The sequence below is a fragment of the Ptychodera flava genome, chromosome 17, assembly GCF_041260155.1.
Source record: "Ptychodera flava strain L36383 chromosome 17, AS_Pfla_20210202, whole genome shotgun sequence".
Classification (NCBI taxonomy): domain Eukaryota; kingdom Metazoa; phylum Hemichordata; class Enteropneusta; family Ptychoderidae; genus Ptychodera; species Ptychodera flava.
The window spans coordinates 19,471,292-19,495,635 of NC_091944.1; the positions used below are offsets into that span (position 1 = coordinate 19,471,292).

At 40.0% G+C, this 24,344-nt stretch overlaps 2 protein-coding genes across 4 annotated transcripts; one reads left to right on the top strand and one right to left on the bottom strand.

The window, feature by feature from the left end:
• The first annotated feature begins 858 nt into the window (after positions 1-858).
• On the top strand, positions 859-10,167 carry LOC139115709 (ankyrin repeat and SOCS box protein 8-like). 2 transcript variants are annotated; one of them, XM_070678027.1, is made up of 2 exons: positions 859-1,096; positions 7,962-10,167. In XM_070678027.1, exon 2 carries the CDS (start codon positions 8,116-8,118, stop codon positions 9,457-9,459), a length of 1,344 nt encoding a protein of 447 aa, XP_070534128.1. In that variant the 5' UTR covers positions 859-1,096; positions 7,962-8,115; the 3' UTR covers positions 9,460-10,167. The 2 variants fall into 2 exon arrangements, with proteins under 2 accessions (XP_070534128.1, XP_070534129.1); XM_070678028.1 differs by lacking the exon at positions 7,962-10,167 and adding an exon at positions 3,545-5,326 and having other exon boundaries at positions 963-1,096.
• LOC139115711 (DDB1- and CUL4-associated factor 13-like) lies at positions 10,124-21,169 on the bottom strand. 2 transcript variants are annotated; one of them, XM_070678030.1, is made up of 11 exons: positions 21,054-21,159; positions 20,771-20,943; positions 18,937-19,136; positions 18,372-18,479; positions 17,811-17,900; positions 16,732-16,887; positions 15,878-16,038; positions 12,815-12,979; positions 12,218-12,353; positions 11,460-11,623; positions 10,124-10,541 (listed from the first exon to the last, which is right to left on the bottom strand). In XM_070678030.1, the coding sequence occupies exons 2-11, from the start codon at positions 20,838-20,840 to the stop codon at positions 10,454-10,456; spliced, it is 1,338 nt and encodes a 445-aa protein (XP_070534131.1). In that variant the 5' UTR covers positions 20,841-20,943; positions 21,054-21,159; the 3' UTR covers positions 10,124-10,453. The 2 variants fall into 2 exon arrangements, with proteins under 2 accessions (XP_070534131.1, XP_070534130.1); XM_070678029.1 differs by having other exon boundaries at positions 20,771-21,169.
• Positions 21,170-24,344: the final 3,175 nt, after the last annotated feature.

Here is a 24,344-nt window from a genome sequence, read left to right on the forward strand (position 1 = left end):
ATCGAAACCATACCGCACACTTCGAGCTCAGGAAGTCGGGTCCGTTACATCCACGACGTCAGTACAGTCGTGTACAACTCTTTAAGGTAGAACGCGCCTAGATATTCGGACTCTCAAACGTTTTCAATTCTTGTCTGATCTACCAGTTGTTGGGGTTCATTTTAAAGCTCTTGGTGTAAGAAAACTTTTCACAGGCTTAATTTTTCGAAAATCGAAAATTTCATTTTTTCTCCATAGAGTTAACACAGGGATGCGGCCATTTTGAATTTTAAATATCGGCAAATCTTTAGTAATTTGCACGGTGACTCCTTATTTTTATTGTTGATTTGGTAAGACATTGGTTGAAACTTTCCTTGAGGAGAGTTTGAGCAAAAGTATAAGTCTTTCACTTTCGAAGCGCATACTACCTTAAATTATAGATGGGAGACAAAAGACGGAAGATTCATCATGCGCAGCTATCATACACAATTTCGACAGCCCACGATATTGATAAATGCTCATGGAAATATTTACAACAATAGAGCGACACGAAATCGGGTTAGGATCTTATATAAAGTTATAGTTTATTTGAAATGTATGTCTTCTCTGCCGTGCCGTATCCTTTATGAGTGATATTGTGTTGATAGTTCCCGTTGTTTAATTAAAACTCAGCTTAACGTTCTGTGCTATGGCTGGTAGGTTGTTTTAAGTAGCCCTGTATATTCATAGCAACCATAAAGGACGAAACTTGACTTCTGTCGACACTTGACTCGGGCTTAATATTGGCGTTAAGCCTACATGCTCTTGAAATGAACCAGTCCTGAAGAGATATGTCACTTAGCTATCGTACATGTGTTTGTATTTAATGGGGTTGATATTATTGATGGGAAAATCGAAAACCAAGGCGAAAGGGATAATGTTCTTCTCTCTGGGTCTTTGGAGGACGTGTCCTTGTTTGCTACTGGTGGCTATCTCACTGGTCACTGTCGTGTGACGGAAACTGGCTGCGTATCACGGCATACCAGAATGCATAGTTTGGATGTTAACTCCTACACACACAGAACAGGGATTCTGACCTCACAGCTCTGCTAGGGCGAGCGTTTTGTCGCCATTTTTGGTAAGTTTTCTCTCAAAAACAATTGGCTTGAGCATTCCTGGAACTTGTACATTCATTTTGTCATGGTTAAGACAGACTATGGTAGTACAAATCACATAATGCGCCGTCTCCTGATATTCGCATTCCGAGACAGATCTTTGAGTCGCCGGGTATTTTCTTGGGTTGGTGTCGCGCCAACACATTTACGTATTGGATTTCGAGCAATGTGTTTGTATGTCGAGAACAGATATGGCTATGTAGTCTGTCTACTCGAAAATATCCATACGTTCAAGCTCTAAGATCACATAAGCAGACGATTCACAATTATGACTTTCGAAGTTGTGGAAATATATAAACAAACGATGAGATTTGTTCGGTAAGAAATTTGAGCGACCAGAGAAGTCAAGGTCACGCAGTAGTAGACCTTCATTGTGATGTAGTGACTTCCAGATGGGTGATGTCTAAGGTCTCCTCATTCACGCCCTCTATATGACCTATACTAGATAATGTTCTACTCATAAACGTAAACTATACATTGTTTTGTTTGAATATTAACACTCGAGTGTTGCCCCGTAGTCATCTACATCAACATCACTTTGCCCTCTATACCTCTGGGAAAGTATTTCATTGACAAGTTAAGCATATGACGCTTTCAGCAATATTCGAGTCATATCGAAACGCCTGGTTATTTTTGATGGAAGTTCTTTCTATCGGCTTGAAGGGATCTGTTTCATAAACAAGACGCCTGCGAAGAACATAGAGCATTCCATGTTTCCTTAATACATTATTTATCAAGCAGACCTATTCTGGAATGACCTCAACACTCAGAAGTCGTTTAACGAAAGCCTAAAGCTTCATTTCTTTTCGGCTTTGGCTGTGATACCGGATGAAAGTGAAGCCTGACTTGCTTTATCACTCAAATTTATTTGATGCCGCTTAGTATTTGACAGAGTTAGAGTCAGCTGCTGTTGTTTCTACTAACTCTACTTCCAATAATCACGTTGGTAGACAAATAATTCATTTCGCATTGATCAAACCAGGCTGTCTACATTAGACACTTCACTGAACATTAAACGTGGATGTGTGAGCACATGATGGGGTCGTAAATATCATAAATAGGTGTAGATTCTTCTATATCTTTGTAAGTATTTCTCACGTATAGAGATAACTGTTTGAAGTTGTCATACTGACTACACACTGGTAAACGTAATACGTCATCAGTGACGTGTTTTGTCTTGGTACTTCCAGGGTTCTTACAGCAGCTGTAACTGTTTGTAATGTTATCGAAAATACCAGTTCGAGATACCCACTAACTGCATTCATTCAATTTGTCTCGTTTGACTTATCCGCTTCGAATGCTTTGCTCGCCGTTATCACTTTTAAATTGCTTTCTCGTCTGTGCGTGTCAAAGGATGACGTTGATAAAATGCTTTAAAGTAGAATAAGCCCCGGGGGCAGCTATTCAGACTCTCAAACTTTTACAATACATCTTGGTCTACTAGTACCACTTGTGGGGCCCTTTTCATGCTCTTTGTACAAATTTCATCAGATTAGCTTTGAAATACAAAAAACTCGAAAATTTAAATTTTTCCCATAGAGTTAACACAGGATTCGACGGTTTTGAATTTCAAATATCAGTAAATACTTTAATTTGTTTCTCTGGTACTAAAAGTTGCACGATGACATACCCCTGACCTTCATTCTTGATTTGTTGAGAGAATAGCTGAAAGGTGCCTTGACAAAATTTTAAGCAAAAAGATTGTCTTTCAATTCTAGGCGCGAACTACCTTAAGCGAAATATTAAATTCTAGATTTCCATGATATTCAAATGAAACGAAGAGCAAGATTATTTTTTATCTTGATTCCCCATACGATTTGCTTTATCAAGTGACCATTGTAACATCTCGAAATCGAATCCACCCCCCCCCACAAGATTTTGTATATCTCATTTGTGTGGCTCTCTTGTTTGGAGCACACAAGACAATCATGAAAAAGTCTTCCGGCCACAAGAGTGATAACAGTTTACACATATCCTGCATTTAACTAGCTTAGTCTACAAAAGGGAAGGATGTGTCTCGCCCAAATTATTCCCCTTTAAATTATCTCAACCATGAACTAGTATTAGGTCATTATACATCAATTGGTTTGACATGTTTTCCTTCCCTTAGAGCGATATACTTTAATTTCACGTTTTTTTCGCACCGAATTGGTCTCAGTTAACGTCTTGCCATTGGCCTTTTTATCCATCGGTTAGAATAATGAAGGAACATTGGTATTGTGATATATATATATATATATATATATATATATATATATATATATATATATATATATATATATATATATATATATATAAGAAAGATATATGTCATTCAACAGCAACAGTTCGAGACTCGTTGCCATACCATTATACAGAGTACATTTCACTTTATCACTCAGACAGCATTTTTCTTATCTTCTTCCCGGAAGTTGGCCATCATAATGAGATGTCGCGACCCATTGCCCATTCCAGTACAAGCCGAGATTATCAGAGCATGCTCCGACGACGATGTGCGGACACTGAAGCGACTCCTCGGCGAAGACAAAATGGTGTCCAACGTACTTCTGCACTGTGATGTGTTAGGACTGCCTTACAGGGCTAACTTCGGAGGGTTTGAGTTCCTGACGCCGCTCCAGCTCGCGGCGGTTTGTGGAAGCTATAAGTCTGTGGAGGTTCTCTTGAACAACAGGGCGGTTGTAAACTTTGACGTCGCTAAAACTAACCGGTACATGTACCAGCCGCTCTACCTAGCGCTGCGGAGTTCTCGCGCCGAGCGAGAGAGGACCGAAGACTACGCGACGTGCCTGGAGTTGCTACTGGATGCAGGTGCCGACCCGTCGCTAGGAAACGAACGATATTATGGGTCGCTGCTTCATCTTGCCATGGAGTTCAAACTAGACCCGAGAATTTTGGAGGTCTTCTTGCGAAACGGGGCAGAAATAAACCGGAAAAACGGTCGGCAATTGACGCCACTTCACTTAGCCGTGATGGCAGAGAGGGACGCCGAATCGGAGCTGCTCTATGTTTCGACTCTGTTAAAATTCAGACCAAAGCTCAATATCAAAGACAATCTTGGCAGGACGGCGATCGTCATCGCCGCTGATTATGGACTTTTAGGCGTGGTTCAGTTACTGTACATCCACGGAGCTAACCCAAACACCGTCACAAAAACAAACGACACGGCATTGCATTTGTCCTCCAAACAGGGACACGTTGGAATCGTCCACTTCCTTGCCGACAAAACTCGACATATCAACCTCTGCAATTGCCATGGAAACACGGCGCTGGACTTGTTCGTCAGAAAACTTCCGAACGTTATGTCCAAGGGCGAATACGAGAAAAGACCCAGTAGAGTGACGCAGTGCGTGCAGACCCTCCTAAATCATGGTGCTACCATGACAACCCTGGACGCGGATCTCGTTTTGCCAATACTGCGGCACAGGAATATCGTGAAGTTTTCATCCACGCTGCGCATGCTCATCAACTCTCAAGAGTTCATCGACCTCTACAGCATCATCACCATGGAAGCAGAGCAGTGGTCCGAAGATTGGACGCACATGCAAATGATACTGTTTGAGCAACTGTTGTCTCTGGGCGACGGCCCAAGGACCTTACGTCATCTCTGTCGGTGTGTCATCCGAAGATGCCTGGGAAAACATTGCCACCGCAACATCAGTCTTCTGCCGTTGCCAGAGTTACTGAAATCATATCTTTTATTAGATCTGGTTATTAAATGAGAGGGGCAATATCTGTAACCTTTGAATATAATTTCAATTGTTATTTTCCAGAGCATCAATTTTTGTTTAGCTGCTATCTAAAGCATGCTCAAATAGGCAGTACATACGGTAACCTTGCCAACGCGATATACGGTGTACAATACGCAAAGGTATCGTTGACAACAGTAGATGCTAGTCCTGACTACAATGGAGTTGTCTACACTAAACTAAGACATTAGGCACAGGTTGCGTGACAAGTTTAGCGCTGTGCATTTCGACATGACTCTTTGAGTCGAAGAAGAAACCGTGTGTAAAAAATAAAATCATGAGAAATCAAAATTTACAGCTTGTGAAGCCTATAAGTGGCAATAGTTGTGACGAAGCCGCTTGCTGTGTACCTTTGTTGGCTCTATGTTTGCGCAATAGTTACAACTGGTGTTTTCAAGAAACGACTTGGCTCGTGGTCTTCCTGCAATAAAGTTGACTGTTTTTGATAAGTAGATGTGTGCTTTGGACTTTATTTAAAGTTATCACGACTTCATACACACGAGCTTGTGATGAGGGTTACATTACGTTACGTCACTCAAAAAATTGAAAACTACAAGGGGGTTGCTCAAAATGTGGAGAGAAAGAAGGGGGTTATTCAATTTTTGGTGCAAAATGAAGTGACACCCGTCAGATTACACAATTTCACTCATCAATGTCTCAAACTTTTCGATGCGAGAGGGGGACATCCCCCCCCCTCGCGCTTTCCCCCTTGGGGTATGTGTTCTAACAATTTTACTTAGTAAAATTGAAAACACCTCTCATATTGCACCCGACTGCATCATTGCTCACATCAATTTTTCAACTTTTTCACAAAAGAGAGGGTACAACCTCCTCTGACACTTTTCCCCTCAGCCTCCCGCGTGTTCTCCCCTCTGTACTTTCAAATGCTGCCTTGTCAGAGATCTTAGTGAAAACCCTGTCATGATACCTATCCACATTAAACAATACTACATGGTTGGATACTGGTTAATATCTACATTTTATTGTGACTTTGAATTTCATTTTGTTGGTTTTACCTTTTTCAACCGTCATGAGATAACCGATGATAATCTAGCAGGGTACACCAGGATATGAAAGGTCTGTACATAATTGCTGTATTTTTGTAAATTTTACAAATACATATCTTGATATTTAACTTTTCTAAGGGGGGTCAGTCAAAATTTCTGTGTTAGAGAGGGGGGTTTACTCAAATTCATCAGGGTTGGCAGGGGGGTTACTCGAAATTTCAGAGTTTCCGATGAAATTCCTCCGACCCCTCCCCCCTCCGGTCGACGGCTCCGACATTTCATTACTTAAACTGCGCATGCGTGTGGATGCGTCTCACACAGAAAAATGATTAAAATTCAAATCAGGAATCATCTTTGTGAAGATTATAAACACTTAAATCCGAGTGAGATTTTCAAACAAATTTTGACGGCTGGGATGGATGAAAAAATCGGCAGTAATATAGCAGTATTTCCATTTTGAAAGAGAAAAGATATATATGTGAAAGTTGACCATGTGGACTAGTGCCTGTGTATATGGATAGTCTATCATGTTGCATGCCTTGTTTCTGTAAGAAACGATATAGCAAGTACAGGAGTCATGCCTCCATTGGAACAAGGCACGGATATAAAGTGACAAAGACTTCGAGAATACACACTACCAATAAAGTGACCGATCCAAAGATGTTAGCTTATGTAGCATGCAGATACTATACTGTAAAAAACAAGGCATGTTCCGGAGGGGGGGAGGGGTGTTAAACAGGCGTAGTAAAATCGTACCCTTCCTTGATGAGAATGTGTTCAACTAAATATAGCAGAGCTGTCTTCTATTTTACGAGAGAGAGAGAGAGAGAGAGAGAGAGAGAGATAGATTTATCATACAGACTGTAATTTTCCAATTTTCCCTGATCCTCTCGCTTTCCAAGGCCTAGGAATTAAGGTCGCATTATCAAAAAGATGCGTGTGTTTGTTCACCGTTAGGGAGCGTTCAGTTTTTACGGCTGGGGGGCCGGCAAAATCTTGTCGCCGGTGTTCAAAAAAATATAGACCCCCCCTGCATTTTTCGTGAAAAAAAGATGACCCCCCCTTTGTCAGACTAAAAAAATTGATGACCCCCCCCGCTTAAAAATAACTAAAACCCATATGTCAAATTTACCCGCATGGTTTGGATTTGAACTCCGGTACGCCGCGCACTTTATTCGTGTAGCAGAGATGCCAGTGCACAAACTTCTCAGCCACATCCATTGAAACGTCTGTTAATTAGGACGACTGTAAGGCAATTTTTAACTTCATTTCCATAGACAACTCATGTCCATGGACATTGTATAAAGTGAACTTTATTGGAGTGGTTCGCCAAAGGCAGCCCTCCGGTTAAGAGGGTCATGGGCCATTACGTAAAGTCAACTTTATTCTAGTGGGCCACAAAAGGTGGCCCGCCAGTAAAGAGGGTCGATCTATTGCATAAAGTAGACTTTACTGGACAGGGCCGCTGAAGGCGCACGGCCATTAAGATTGCCGTGGGGTATTACATAAAGTCAATTTATTGGAGTGGGCCGCCGCAGGCGGCCCGCCGTAAAGAGGGTCGATCATGGCCATTGCATGAAGTAAACCTTATTGGAGTAGGCCGCCAAGGCGTCTGCCCGTTAAGAGGGTCATGGGTAATACATAATGTATATTTATTGTAGTGGGCCGCCGAAGGCGGCCCGCCGGTAAAGAGGTCGATCATGGCAATGGCATAAAGTGAACTTTATTGTTGGTATTATGTTTTTGAAAATGTGGTGACCCCCCCTTTCCTACCAGTGAAAAGCGATGACCCCCCCTTTGCGGATTCCAAAATTTTGATGACCCCCTGGATTTTGCCGGCCCCCCCCCGGCCGTAAAAACTGAACGGTACCTTAGCAAACAATTCAGACTGCTAACATTTTTGTCGAACACATTCGGGTTTATTTTTTTGCAGCAGTTCTGACTTTGTTTTCAAAACTCTTTACAGTTTTTCTTCTTCCAATGTTGACATCACTTTAACTTACAGACCCAAACGATGTAAATTTTGAAGACATAAGTTCCGGCTTATCATTGTCTCGCTCTGTTCCTTTCTGCAGATCCTGTCTACGGGACTGAGTCCTATCTAAAGCCTGGCTCCATTGAATTTTGTCTGTTGTACGTCCGAACGGACCATACCAACGTAACTTCATGACGCTATCAGGATTATATCTTTGGCATTCGGTTTTTAAGGACACGATATAAACTGTCACCATGGAGACCGAGAGACAGATAGCAATGGCTTGCATCAATGATGATGCTTGTTGTTTAGATTCTTTACTATCCTCAGCGCACAGTTTCCAAGATTTGAAAATACAAACAGCAGATCTGAAAAGCTACGAAAGTGGAACATACAAACAGGCTTGGCAAAGGGTGAACAATAAGATATCCTTCCGCACAATTACTCCGATGCATTTAGCTGCGTTTCATGGAAGCTGGCGCTGTGTTGAGTTTTTTCTGAAACACAGACTCTGGTTAAACGATAGCGTAGAAAGTTCAGATGGGAATAAATACCCTCCCCTATGTTTTGTTCTCCTTGCTCTAGAATTCACAACCATTGATCTGTCAACCGAAGCCCCGTTCTATCTCCATGATTCGTCCAAGCGACAAGATCTGGAGAAGTGTCTCAGAGTACTGTTGACTGGTGGCGCTCGTGCTGAAGTCCCCGTCCTGATCAGGTGGCCGCTGCTACATCGAGCGATGGACGCCAACATGGACACCGAAATAATACAGTTACTTGCTCGGCAAGGGGCAGACGTGAATGGAATCGACAACAGAAAAATGACGGCGTTGCATTTTGCCGTGGTCTACGACAAAAGTCGATACATCGAGCCGTTGATTAAACTGGGAGCAGAGGTTGATAAACGGGGACCCGGCGGAATGACTGCAATATGTTACGCTGCCAACTTTGGAAAGGATCCCTCTTACGATAGAGTTAAAATACTCTATGAAAGCGGCGCAAATCCAAACATCACAAACAGTTACGGTAGGACAGCACTCCACAGCGCTTGCGCCGGTGGTGTAGTCGATCACATCAACTATCTTGCAGACAAAATTGACGACGTCAATGCTTTGACAAATGATGGGGACACAGCTCTCGATTTGGCAGTGAAAAATATTTGTAATTTTCACCTCTACAACAACGTTATCGATGCGAATAGCCCTTTCAATACTGACTACTCCACCACGGTCGCAAAATGTTTCATAAACATGATGAATCATGGAGCAAAATTCAACAGAATGACGCTTGAGACGACCCAGACATCCGTCCTTTACCTGGCTGAAGTATTATGTGCACTTTTAAACAGCGCCGCTTACGTCGATCTTCGAGAAAGCGATGTTGGCCTACCCTTCGGGGCTCCGTACCAATACCAAAATTTTTACCAGTCGTTGGGCGCCCTCAGAAACGGTCCAAGAAGTCTGCGACATTTAAGCCGCTGTACGGTGAGGAATTCACTCGGGAAGAAAATCCACAGCTCGCTGGATGGACTGCGGCTACCGGCACGATTGAAAAGTTACATCCGTTTAGAACCTTCCTTGCATCTTGAATTGGACTAGGCTATAGGTTGGTTGTACTCACCAGCCTCAATACATTGTACAGTGACCGTATTTTAACTTCTGCTGATCATGTTGGTCTTACTGATTGTATTTGAACGTGATTGATCAAAGAAAACTCTGTATTAAAGGATACACTGCTTCAATGGAATTACAGTTGTCAGAGGAAAGTTTGCTTTGACCCAATGGGGAAAAAATTGGCAAGATTATTTTTCAGTAGGAAAGTCATGTTTCTTGACAAACTTTTCATCTGCCAGCCTGATAAATGGAAGAGGTTATATGGAAGGGAGAAATTATTAAAGGTGCCTTGTGAACACGTGTACAGCAGCTCAATAGCTGTTGTAGTGTTGCAAAAAAATAGGCTTGTACAAATATTACGTAGGACTAGATTAGTCTTATGATTTCTTCACTGAAACCTTGACATCTTGAAAATGCTGCTGGACGGAGAATAATCTAACTCATACTCTGTCTTACAGTTTTGGATTTAGTTACGTTATCAGCCAAACATAGAGTGTTTGTTTGGATTGTTAAAAACAAAGAAATCTTCCATTGGAATGGATTGAGGGCAGCTTCAATGACAAATTACTGCATCAAAAACAAGGACTTTCTGATGTTAAAGGGCCATCCTTCATAACTCAAAAATGTAATAAATGACAAGAAATGATGGTTTAGGTTTGAGCATTTACCGTTTATTAAATATGTTTAAGAAGCAAACAATTTATGTTACACTGGTGTCAGTCATATTGATATTTGTTTGAACAGCTATCAACTTGAACCTGTGGCTTTTACTGTCACTGATGGAGCTCACTGTTATAAGACTCTTTCTGATTGGTGGTGTCTCCGCACATGACTGTAACCACACTGCTGATTGGTACTGGCTGACAAAACAACTGTTAAACCTTTCCTGATTGGTGTTGGTGGATTTCACGACTGCCAATCAGAGTCCATTGATCTCAAAACAGATGTCATACCCTCCAGTGTCATGAGGTTCCAATTTCTACTGTACTTCTGCAACAACATGCTTCTTTCTCTCTGGAACACGAGGCACTGCACCGGGTTTGCTGTGTTTCCGTAAGTTAGACACCCTGTAAACAAACCAAAATAATACAGGAATTACAACTGGTATTCAATTCTTTATACAGTACTGGGCACAACTCCAATCACATTTCAGATAATCTGATATCTAATCAGATATCTTACCTGATATCTAATCAGATATCTTACGCTCCCCATCCATCTCCTTTGTATTGAAGAACAAGAATTTGATGTGCATCTCTTTAATAAACAGTTTGTCTTGAAAAAAATTTACAATACTGCATTTATACTTCCTGAAAAGATGTATGTATTCATTACATTTTGGTTTGTTGAGTTTTCAGATTACAAAAAATTAAAGAAATGAAAATTTGTGTGGATATCTTAGCTGAGAACACATAAAAAAGTCTTGAGTGTGTCAAGGTAATTGTCTTTGAAAGGAAAGCATTTTTTTCCTGAGTGAATATCTAAATGATCAATCTCAGTGGTTGAGCAGACTGCACTGCCCGTGAATAAAGTGTTTTCCACAGTTGTTTTCAACACTTAGAAACAAAGCAGAAGTAAACTATTTTTTTTTTCATTCGCAGAACTGGATGTTGACATTTGAATTCTATAAGTGCCATCACAAGACACACTTTGACTCCTATACTAGGCATATAAATATTGGCCTTTCCATAACAAATCTATGCAATATGTTACAAAGACGGTAACAGTGAGATGATGGCCAACCTATTCTGTCTTGATTTCCTTTCAAAAAAAACCCCGAAGTGACTCAGCTGAATGCTGATGCAGAGCACTTCTTCATGTACCTATGTTGTCCCTTTAACAAGCACAGCTTACTTGGAGGGGGAATTAAAAATTTTGAGACTGAAGTAAACACATGGTACCTAACCTGTATTAAAGGCATCAGGTGCATCAAGTATAATGACCAAGATGTACATTATAAACGAGACAATACGGAACCAACTTACCTTTTCCTCTTTGATTCCTTCTGTATTCTGATAGTCTTGGCTTCTTGATAGATGGCTCTCGGAACATGCCTGTGACGGGATATTCTCTTCACCTGTGGGAAGTGCTTGAACTTGTCTTTGAGTTTTTCACTGTATTCAAGGGCGGCATGCTCTCTGGCTCTCATCTGCGGAGAAAACATGGAATGGTTATAGGTTTATACAATCTGAGAACAACACTTTGAACAAACTTGTCGTTCAATATAAAAACACCTGTTTGTACATTTACACTAATAAACATTAATTCATTAAATCTGACAGGTGAGAAGATTATTACCAAATATTATCTGCATCTAAGAAGGGTTTAAAACTAGAAGATTTTCATTTGAATGAAACACCGACTTGCAACAAAAAGAAATGCAAGTTACTGTCACTCTATTTCAAATATCAATATAGACATTGCTCTGATCTACCTTAGAGCTGGGAATCTAAATTGCCCATGATTTTGTCAGTGAACAAAGCCATGTTTTTGACAAAAATGCTAAAAGCACGGCAGATAAGTATTCACGTATACAAAGTGTGTTGATGAATATTGTTTCACTTTGCCTATCCAGATATAAGGAATCATTATCAATAGAGAATATTCATATATCGCAGATTGTGCACTATATACATGTACATATATGCTTCCTGTGGGGTAATGAAAACCAGGCGTCTTGTTTTTCTCAAAGGAGAAATTTTTGCCACGAAAAGAAAGGTCTAAAATTGTTGCCACTACTCACAGCACCCAGTTTCTCCCAGGCTTTGGCTTTCCACACACGGATGTTGGTTTCCTCGGATCCGGATAGAATGTATTTGTTATCCATGGACCACTTCACACAAGACACCTGTTGCATCCGTTTGGTGTGGTACACTTCCCTGCGGATGAAATACAATGTTTGTGGTACGTTTAATTACTTTCTTTTTACAATCAACTCGTGCACTTCAGAGACAATATCTCCCTCCCTCCACAAATTTCAAAAGTTAGGGCATAGCATTCATCTCAGGAACACATATTCAGACTCCTAAACTTCTACAGCACCATTTGGTACACCACTTGTTGGGCTTATTTCGAAACTTATGGAGTGAATGAAGTTTTCACAAGCATATATTTGTGAAAATCGAAAACACAAGGATTGCGGCCATTTTGAATTTCAAGTGTCGGTAAATTTTGGGCAATTTGTTTCTCTAGCACCAAATTTTGCAAGGTGACCCCGATTCTTTTCTTGATTATTAAAAATAATGGTTTCATTACAGAAATCAATGTGTGCATTACCTTAAGTTACCCATCAGTAAAACTCTTTCTATCTCTGTGTGTATCACCATATCTGTTCTCTTACCTGCTGTGTCCCTTGTCACGGGGAAATATTCTAATGGACTTATCAAAGCTGCCGCTGACAAATTCCCTTCCGGTTGGTGAATAATCCACGTCCAAGACAGCAGAGACATGATCCATATGGATGTTGACAGGCATATCTAGTCTTCTCATGTCAAATGTGTATAAACTTTGGGAAAGGCAGATGAGAAACAGAGAAATGAATTCCCTACTTTTAAAGTGTATGTCCCGCATAAATTCAAAGTTAATTTTGCTTAAAATGAGCCATGCTATATGATTTTGCCACCCTACTTTATCAAATAAATGCATCACCCAAATGAAACGACGCGGTTAAATATTATTAAAATGCAAAATGTTGTGCGACTTTGAAGTTAGCTGCCATTCGGGTCGTTTCGGAATTCGCGGGCATTGCCACTGGAAATGACGTAACTAATAGAATGTACAGTGAGTGTGTTCACCTCGGCCATAGCGAATGCTTACCGCTGTGGCTTCAACATGGTGAGAAGTTACGCCTTTGGTGGCTGAAGTAACTGCAGCCATTGTCAGTTTATTGCATTTTAGGATGATGTATTAGCCGCATTTGACAAAATTACAAGAAAGGGTCGGAAAAGAGGCATTCAGACAAGCGTTTTCTGCGGTGCACATTTTCGAGTGCCGTGACTTAGAATAAACACGGTTCGGAAGCCAGATGTACGGTAAGATAGACTTTAATTCCTGGAGTTACTACATCGATTATGTAATCGCAATGCCGTACCAGTACGACCATTGTCACCAGAAAGCTTCGCGTGTATCATCATCAACTGTGGACAAGAGCGAGAACAGCAGCAAGACTGCGACAGGTTGCCCAAAACATGTCAAGGATGCGGGGGCCGCGGAGAAGTATGGCCGTGTTTACATCCCCAAAGACTGATCGCCGATTCAGATGCTTTACGAAAGTGATTGTAAATAAATAAATGAATACAAGTACTAGATCTCATGCATGTGTGACTCTATAATTAGTAACGTTTGGAGATATCTAATTTTATATACCTAAAAAAGTTTACGTAGTGATTGACTGACTCTTTGCGAGACTGAACGATAGGTTGTGTATAATACAGCACGGCGCTGCCAGTAACAGTGACACACCGTGTAGCATGCAAAGAAGTTTATACTGTTGACGAAGCAGTCGCATTGTCGTCATCTGTTCCCTTCTGCTCGACTAAGTCTCCCCTAAAACATTTTAGCTTCTTTGAGAATTTTGCAGTCATGAAACAATGAACACTGTGCTTTATATCGCTGACACTTAATCAAGAAAAAAAACTGCGGAAGCGTAGCTGATCACTCCGTCACAGAAATGGCCGGCTGAGCCGCCCGGCCTCGGGTGCCAGTGTGCCCGATATTTACATCATGTCAATTTTAATTTATCTCTTCCCGAGAATTTGGCTAGACATGTCTTTACGGTCACATATTTTTAAAAGTGCCAATGTTCATGTGAGGTTTGATAACGCCAAACTGAAGATTTTGCGGCGAGAATACTACCTTTGGTGTTTATGCTAACATGACACCTCAGCCTGTTCCACTTCCAGCTGTCGATAGGAAAGATGTGTGTTATGAACGGTGGACAATTTTCAACTTGATCTCTACTACATTTATCTACAAGCGTCATGGTGTAATTCAAATTTTTATATACAGATTTTGAACGAGGCAATTTGTGTTGAGAAGTAATAATAAGGTGGGATGGCAACTCCAGACTTATATTTATATTTTGTTAGCTTGCGGTTGTGTGTACGGTAGTGCACTGGTGTGTTTGACTGTGGTCACGGTGGGCTTGTCACTGACGCGACGGTCAACAAGAGTTCCGCTCTTGTTCTCGTTTAGGTTAAGGTTCCGACTGTTAAAATTTGCAGGCCTGTAAATTCTGAACAGCTTTGTCATATCTTCTGTGACGATGATATTCTCAGTTGCACTGCTTTCACTCATGAAATTATCACTATCTCCATAGTCAATGCATGAAGTCACCGTCACCCATTCTATTAGTGACGTCACAGCTACTTGCGCCAAAACGGGGCGAGCTCGGCAATTTCCGGAAATGTCGCCATGATGGAAATCGAAAAGTGCAATTTTCCCGTGTTTTCGTCGAAATAACATAATACAACCGTCTAAAAACCGCTCAAATAAGCTTCAGTTTGTGTAAATGTTTGTTTTATTAATACCAATTTCATTGACAACCAGAACTATAGTATATGCCCCAAGTCAAACGAAAAAGTCTCAAAATGTGGCAGGACTCACACTTTAAGATTACGGTAGATGATTGATTCAAGAAGGAACTGTGAAATGTCAACAGCGCCCTCTAGAGTTTGCTGCTTGATGCGAGAAATAGAGATTTGTTTTTGTGCAAGCTGCCGAAATATCACAACACACAAAGTTTTTCAGGATTAAATCTTATCATATTTTGAGGATTCTGCTTTCATTATTCTCTGGTACAAAGATATATAGGAAAGATACGTTCATGTTTGTAGGATTGGAAGAGTAAAATTGTCAAATATTGTCTTTTTTTAATTAGGTCTTAAAACGCAAAGATTTTTAATACTTTACATAGTATCAAGTAATATGTTTTGCTGTGGCAAGCCTTCTTTTAGGATACAATCAATGAAAAATATTGACATTAAATGCGATGAAATTCTCCTGCACTATAACTGAAACACTGCATGAACACAACAATGTACATACGCATATGTTCCAGCGCAATTAACAATGCACCCTCTTACTTATGAGACTTAGGAGTCTCTGAATCAATTCTGGCTCTAAGTCTACCCTATGCCAGTACTGGAAATATGTCAAATTTTCTACACTCCGAGAGTACTTACTGGAGTTGTTGGAAAGCTGGACTGAAGAATACATGACCCACCCTCAACAATTGTACAAATCAACATAATCCTAGGGTCCTGTTTTTTATTTACACAATACGGGCACCCCTAGGTAAATCTTAGTGTTTTCATAATGAAAAGCGAGTCCACTGTTCTTCTAGTGTGCTTGGTGGCGCATGAACTTGGCGTAGAAGAAACACTGGCCATTTACATGTACTTACTTATAATCTTCATTTGCAGCAGTAAATATGAAGGCTTCCATTGGGTTCCAGGAGATGGTATTGGTGTTCATGTCAAGGATGACTTTCCGAAGGGGTGCGGAACCCCTCGTGTCGTACAGGACTATGTTTCTGTCTTTAGCACAGCTGGCTAGCATGTGAGTCTGGAAGAGATTTACATAAATGTTGACATCACATGACACTCAAGGACCAATCACAAATCACGGAACCCTTTCACTCATTTTCTTAATCCAACCATCCCAATTTCTCACAGTATAGGGGTCCAACTTGCCCACGTAAAAAGTTTTAATTCATTTTTAATTGGTGAGTGAAAGGGTTGGGCAAAAATTAAACAGCGGAAACAGGAAGGCATGAAATCAACAGCAGAGTGCAGTCAAGGGGAAATATGATACATGATTCTTGATTCACTGTAAATGAACGTGTTGAACAGTGTGTATAAAGGGAAATGGCAATAACTTTTGACAACACTTTCATTATTTATGTTCCATGAAGAGAGAACATATCGTTATTCCTCCAGCAAAGTACGTTGAAATGCAAAGCATTTGCCTTACAAACGCAAAGCATTGAGAAGTGTATACAATGCTATTTGACAAATGATTTCTAGTCTGCACTAAGATTCAAATATCAGCAATAGCACTGGACATCACAAAGATAAAGACTTGTTGACCATATATGTATATGAACATCATTTGGAAATTAGAGAAAGAAATTATTTGTCTAGTGGAACAAAAATATTGGAAAACACAAAAGGTAAAGTTTGTAAGTTGAAGAAAGAATTAAAGGCAAGTTTATGTGGTCAAATGCACACTTAAATGTCATTACTTAGCTAAACATACCTCGACTGGATTGAACTTGACACTGTGTATGCTATCTGTACCCCATGTAAATGACCTTATCGGATCCGTCCTACTTTCATCCCAGATATCGACTTGCTGCCCACATGTGGCAAAGACTGGATCCCTCCAATGATGATCAATTGAGATGTATACAGTCTGTAAAAGAACAGCACAGGGTTTTTTTTGTAAGTTCTTGAATGGTCTTGAAGAGATTTGCCCAACTAAATTGAACAATCATGGCAGATGATGTGCCTGTAGAAATAATCTGTCATTTCAATACAGCAGAAAGGTACAATTCACTACAACTATAGGAGAAACATAACTGTTTATGGTTCTTCATTAGAAAGAGAAATATTCATTATAGATGAGGAATATTTTCTTACAGCATTATTCCCTTGATTTGGAAATTTGTGGATGACATGTTTACTACAGAGAAGCACGCTGATAATGCATTGATGAACTCTAATTGATTCATGATGAAAGGGAACAGTATCAAGAAGAGAAACATCAGAAGAGAAAATGTCTACTTGAAATTATTAACAAGTAATACATGAGAACATTTACACTCAAATTCTATGTGTCTCTGTAGTATTGCATGGTTTTGTCACAATGCATGTACACGCATGCAAAAAGTCAAATTGCTATTTTGCCGGCTTTTTTAAGTCAAAATTTGTGCAGTTTTGATATATTCATGATGTACACAAATCATGAAATCTTGCGAGCAGGTTTCTTGTACAAAAAAGGAAAAGCCTGTGAAGGCAATGGCATATAAAAGTTTCTACGGATGTGCTAAACATTTCTTCAGAAAAGAAGAACACAGTTATAGTGAATGGTAACCTTTATACTGCCAAGTTCAAATGTCCCCATCGGGTCAAGTAGGTGAAAATAGTGAGGCATAACATTTGAAGGCCCCTTTACAACGGAAATACTGTGAACATTGTTTTACTGATGAACACTCTATAACATAATGCCCAGTAGGTGAAAATATGAATAGGTTTCTCGTTCAATACCACTTTTGCCTGACTTGGCAGACAGTATATGACAGACCAAACAAGAAACAATGTTCTATTCTGGCATACCTTTCCAAGGATTGTATTGATTGGTTCCTCTTCAACACCATGATCAGGTGACTCCATCCTCCATTGTTTTATTGTGTGGTCATCACCAACCTGTCAGATATGACAACAAATAAATATTCTGTGCTGAAAATGTGGGCATATAAAGCAAGTGTAACTTTCCCTTTAAAGGTTTACTGTCAACCAATTACATGTACATTCCTTACATAGAATCTGGCTGATTTACTCTACACTGAAAACTTGTGCATGGAAAACAATGATCTTTGTGACATATAATAAAAGAAAGTAAGGCTTGCAAATCAAAAAAGTGGAAAGACATTCTATATTTGAGAGACCTGGTATTTTGAAACTAGGATATAGAATATTGAAAGAATGACGGAAATGCTGTCATTAAGGGCATGGAATGGTTCAATTTTACCTGTCTACAGTAGTCATTTCACAGGAATTTCTTAAAAACATATAAATGGCCGTATACATGTTATTGGCACAGAAACCAGTCACTAAAGTTGCTTTACCATTTACCCTATGTTTCCAAACCTTAGCATTAATAATCAATGTACTTACTGAGTAGAAACTATCTCCTTCAGGTCGTATACAGAGCCCTCTAACAAACCCTGTGTGTGCTGTGATAGTTCTGCTGCACTGTCTCCTTCCTAAATCCCAGATTCTTATCTGAAAAAAGCAGGCAAATATACATCATTGTTGTTTCAAAAAAAATCACTACAACTGTACTCCTGTCTTTCAGCAAGCAAGCCAGTGAATTTTTCTGAAACACACACTATATTTTTGTAGATGGTTGTATAGATTCTATATATCGGGCTGATATATTTCATATTAAAGCAAGAGTGACAATAATTTTACTACGCATTTCAATAACATTCATAGAAATGCAATGAATTCATTCTACCATGGTGGTCGCCACTCTGGAAAATCAAACCATGGCAATCTCTGTAAGTGGCATGGCAACCTCCTGTAACAATAAACTATAACAGCTTTTGTAAAGCCGTGCATATTTTTTGTGAGCCATATAGAATTTGTCTCCCCTTGTAACCAAATGACTGTCTTCAAGTTGTAAAAATAAATACATAATATACGATTTACTGTTTATCATCTTGAAATCATAACTTACCTCACCATCACAGCTTCCCGATAACAAGGTAGACAAACTTGTAGGATGCTTGCACATACAGTGAACGCTATCTCTGTGGCCTTCCAGTGAACCAAGGAATGGCTTGGCAAACACTCTCTCTAGCTTTGTTGCATTTAGGGCTCTGCTGTACTCTCTGGCCGCTTCGAATGGATGCAGTGAGGGATCATAATTTCTGGGAACTGATAGGATGTAGATAGATATAATAAATTAGATAAAGAGAATCACATACCCTGTGACTGAATAGGTCTCATCTGTTATTTTGATTTGTGTAGTTTGACTTTGTATTTTGTAATTGCATGCAAATTCTTTGATACATTTAGAAGCACCAATGCACTCTCCAATAATATTACCCTGTTCAGAACTAACGTACATGTACTATTAACACTCTCTTACAACATGGAGGTAAAAAACTCCCTCCATGGTCACAACTTCGTCTAATAATTCTGCTTGTGATTGGCTTCCAGAGAGCCAAGAAATATAAGAACCAAATTGCACAATTTGATTGAATGTAAATGCTATACACATGCTTGTTGATCAAGTTACTACAAAAGCTTCTAAACAATATTCTGTGCTTACTGTAGAGGTTTTATACAATCATTGTAACAAGGTTTCAACAATTTGTCTGTGTTATACACAGTAACATTTTAATTCTGTTGCCTCTTTGCCTTGCTTCCACCTAATGTTGTTGAAAAAAACACTGTGTTCATAAACAACATAGTTGGTAGCTATGAATACGCAGCAGTGCTTTGGCATATTGATTGTGCTTGGGTCAGGGATCACTGCTACAGAACCACTTCAAGCTTACCCATAGGCTTTCTTGGTAGTTTATTACCACACCGATCATCGTCGCTGATCTACCTCACAAAATTATGAAATATTTTAGTCTTTGAATAAATCAACCAGTACCCGCCTATATCTACAACTCATTCTTAACTCCTGCTAACTATCTTGCCAATAATGACATGTATTTTCAGCATTTTTCCTTGAGCTGTTGACGTTTCTGCTCAAATTTGAACTCTTTACCCTCTGGGGTGTATAGCATATTGTATATGTTAGAGGTCAAAAGATCACAATTTGAACAATTTCAGAGGAAACTGTTGATGGCTTCGGAAAAAATGCTTGAAAATGCATGTTGTTACAGTCGATATAGTTAGCAGTAGTTGAGTCGAGTTGTAGATAGTCAGTGATAAGGTGGGTACAGGTTGATTTATTCAAAGACTAATTCATTATTTTGTGAGCTACATCAGTGACACCAATCAGTTTCATAAAAAGTACCAAGAAACCTATGGGTTGGCTTGCAGCGATTCAATGATGATGACCCTGAACCTGTGCATGATCAATACATCACAGCACCGCTTGTGCGTTCACAGCTACCAAGTTGCTTTTACCATAGAGGTGGCACACAGTGTGGTACCTCCATGCTTGTACATGCACTAAAGTACCACCACAAACAATAGCATTAATGGACCATGGAGGTGTGCTACATCAGTTGACAAACATCACAATCCCTCAATCACACATGCTGTAGACACTCCATACACAGAGGTAGCAGAGACCTCACGAATGTGTTGTCACTGTCGCTCAGTTACCTTGCTAAAGTTTCTGTAGTTCTGTAGCCCCCAACTTTCCCCTTGCGATTTTGAAAGGTGGGAAACTGGAAAGCCCACCTTTCCCCACCTCCGAAAATCGTTGGGGAAAGCTGTTGACGACGAAACAGCAGCGACCAATCATCAACGTGTATACTGTACACATTTAATTCACATGCATGATGTTGTTGTGGAAGCATATATCAATGCGAAAAATCTGAACTCACCTTTGTGTATATCGTTTTTCGTTTCTCTAACGTAATCGTCTGGATTCCGGGATAATACTTTCACCTTCATTTTCGTTGTTAGTATGGTTGTTTACGTCATTGAAGTTCCTTACTTAGGACCTAAAGTCTGGGGTATGGACTGAAGTCCGTACTCGGTCGCACGCGTTGGCGATCTGTGTAAAAACTGACGCTTTACGGTGAACAGAAATGCTGTCTCACGGGAGTAATTTAGCTTGATAAATAGGTTTTTTTTGACTGAAAGGAAGATGACGTCAAAACTCACAGTACATGTATTATTGTTTGATGAGTTTACCGGTCTCAACAGGACAAAAACACCAACTTCTGCTCGTAAGGAGGTGAGGAAGCGTACAGCAGTCAGCACATGCAATATGTACATGTGTTCGTAAACCCTTTCCTATTAAAGTAATGTAGGGGGCGCTGCCCAGTCCAGGACAAGCCGGCCGGTCCGGGTCCTGCGACCGGCCACTGGAACGTGGATTCATTGGAGTTGCTGCCCTTGCAGTTGGACCTTTTAATAAATATTGTTGGAAAGGGGGGGGGGGGGGGTGCTTGGAAATTTATTTGAGAAGCATTTTTTCTCCCTGTTCAACTTTAAATTTTTGTACTTTCCTTCTTAGAGGAATCTTTGTGTTTAACACAGACAACATCCCGGTGAAATAACAAAAGTAACTGAAGTTAGCGAAGCAATGTCCATCTGCACACTCTACGTCTTGCATAGAGCATGCATGTGCAGATACCTGTATCTACAGCAGGTGGCTAATTGAAAATGTTTTGGAATACGACTAAAATCTTATTCTGCTTCCACAGTTCTTCCCGGATTTGATTTTTCGTCTCGTGTCAAAGAGGATCTTAATCTGTATTTATTGTGCTATCCATTCCACAAAGTGGAAGAAACAATGTATTTGGTTGTTTAATTCATAATTGGAAACCAAGATAATGTAAAACAAGCAGGAAAATGTAAGTTTATGGGATTCCTCACGCTTGCAGCTGGGCAGGTTTTTCAAAGGCACAGAGAGACAAATGGGTGGCACGCTTGTTGGTCGGAGGGGAGTCGCAGGGAGGGTTGAAGCTTACTTTCCTCCCTGGGTGAGAAAAAAAATAACGACATTTTGGATTTATGTCATGTATTATACTTTTAAAACTGGTGACAGCGGGCAATATGACAACGAACCGGCCTCTTCCCCCCCCCCCCAGTCATGTTCATAGCACGACAATTCAAGCGCGTTTTCGTGTATTTCTCTGGTCCATTTAGGGTAATGTGCATTTTAGAGAGCTTCTGGCGTTTTGTTGCCAAGGCTATTCACTTTCTGTTTTGTTTTCAGTCTTCAACCAACTTGCATCCCTCTCCATGGCCATGCATTGTGTGTGGACAAATTAATGCCAGTGCTATTTCTGCCAAGTACAACAGTTGTGATAATAATAGAGCAAAATCGGGTTCTATTTTTCTCACAAACTAAAGCAAAACCTTTTGCCTTTGTGCAGAGCGGAATCTCCCCCGCCTCGGCGCAAAGAAAATAAATGTTCCAAGACCTCGGGATATAAAATACAGTCCACCCACATTGGAAATTTATTCTAAAATCTGCAACTCAGATCAGTGCGATTACATCCCTGGACTGGAAATAAGTGAGAACAGACGATATTAATTTTTTCAAGATCGCCAATACACTCTCATATTATCACCAATTTTCGCAATTTGCTATTTTCAGTACTTTTTTAACAATCCTTTTGGAATGTCATTCTTGCGTCTATTTGTTTTTATTTGCTTTGGCTAAAATTTATACAGTGGTTTTAAGTTGTCACGTTCCTGCATGTGGTTGTATCTTAAGTTTCTGTGGTCTTGTCTATTGTTCAATGTCTTTTCTGGTCACTGTCACAATTCTAATCGCCCAAATTGGAACAATAAAGATTATATTGTATTGTATTGTATCAGCTAAGACCTGAGTCCTAAGTAACTAAGACTCCTCTTTAAGTCCGAGAAAAATTAAACATCGGTAACGACCGTGACCTGATTCAGTGAACAAAACTGGATGTAAAACAAAGTGCATCGTCCGGGACCAAGCGTTTTTCTGACCACTGATTAAATGAGACAGCTGCTTTCTTTTATCCCTGGGTTATCACACATTTTTTGTCGATATATTCATTGTTTTAACCATAGAAGTAGAGGCGCGCCTCTACTGTCTATGTTAAACCTTTAACGTTTGCTTCCCGCGGACGGGATAAGCGGCCAAAAGAACAATTACAATTAACCGGGGGGGGGGGTCTCTACACCTGAATTGAGTCAAATTGAGGCTGAAATTAATGGACTCGGAAATAGTTCCACATTAATCACTTATGATCTATGGAGTATTTAGCGTTATATATCGTTCGTTAGTTAGGCACAAAGTGTTGTGGGCAAAGGCTCCCAGGGAAACCCATTGAGCTCGGCTGGTAGTCAAATCTTTGTGTCGACTCACTCCAGACTTACTGGCCCAGTTCGATAGTTTGTTTTCCAAATGTAATAAATTCATTCATTCATTCACCATGTAATAAGAAGGGGGAACAAAAAATGCAATGACCAATAACTTTTTTCCAATAATCGGCAAAAAGTTGAATTTTGTATTCAAAGCCTTTGTCCTTGAACGACTGTAAAAAGTTGTTCTCCTTATAAGCTTAAGCTTACTATCAATATAAGTTTATCGGCAATGCATATGGGCAACTCGTGATACATATGCCTGTCATCACGGAATTTCATGGAGGTATGCAGTTTAATATCAAGCAAATAGTTGACCCTTTTCCCGAAAATTACATGTGCTCATATGCCTACTAAGGCCAAAAATATAAATTGTGCTGTTCCGATAACATGGTTTTCAAAAATAGGGTCGGCAGGATTTTTTTTCCAAAATATTTTTATTTTTAAATGTGCATATTTTAGGGGTTCAGCTAGGGCGAACAAACACTGGCCACAACATTTCCAGAAAAATGTATCATACATATAAAAGGGGGAAAAAAAGCATAAAAGACATCCTCGTTCAAGCAAAAATCAAATGCCAAGTAAAGAACGCGTGATTTTACTGTTTTTTTTTTCTTTCTGTTTTTTTTTTACTTCCGTGTTTACGTAGCTCTAAAAAGTTAAGGGTCGGCAGGTAAAAAATAAGGTAGGTAGGGTTATCGGAACAGCACAATTTTTTTTGTTCGGCCTAATCATAGACCCTCGAGGGTCTATGGCCTAATATAATACAACAGAAACGAAAGTTACGTGTCAGCGTGATGGGGTGATGTATTGGATTGCGCCACCATCAGGTGACCACGAATGTTTTACTGGGTCACATGTTTATGTTTGAACTCATCACTGACCCAGCAAAGTTACAATGCACAAGTGTTTTATTGTGCACGAGTCCGTGTGTACAAAAGTGGACCTTTCTTCGCGGAATGTAGCGTATGTACATGTATATGTCAGTAAGGATTTATTACCGTTTCGAACACTGGTACAGCCGACCGACAGAGTAACGCACTTCGTACCGTACAACTGTTGAACTAGACAAGGATTGAAGGAACAGCAGCATGTTGTGATCAT

What these genes read in the sequence shown, in the direction of transcription:
- LOC139115709 (XM_070678027.1), top strand. Translation starts at nt 8,116, where the DNA reads ATGGAGACCGAGAGACAGATAGCAATGGCTTGCATCAATGATGATGCT.
- LOC139115711 (XM_070678029.1), bottom strand. Translation starts at nt 20,840, where the DNA reads ATGAAGGTGAAAGTATTATCCCGGAATCCAGACGATTACGTTAGAGAA. An exon ending in AAGGAGATAGTTTCTACTCA is followed by an intron (nt 17,901 to 18,371) that starts GTAAGTACATTG and finishes CATATCTGACAG; the next exon opens with GTTGGTGATGACCACACAAT. An exon ending in TCAATACAATCCTTGGAAAG is followed by an intron (nt 16,888 to 17,810) that starts GTATGCCAGAAT and finishes GTTCTTTTACAG; the next exon opens with ACTGTATACATCTCAATTGA.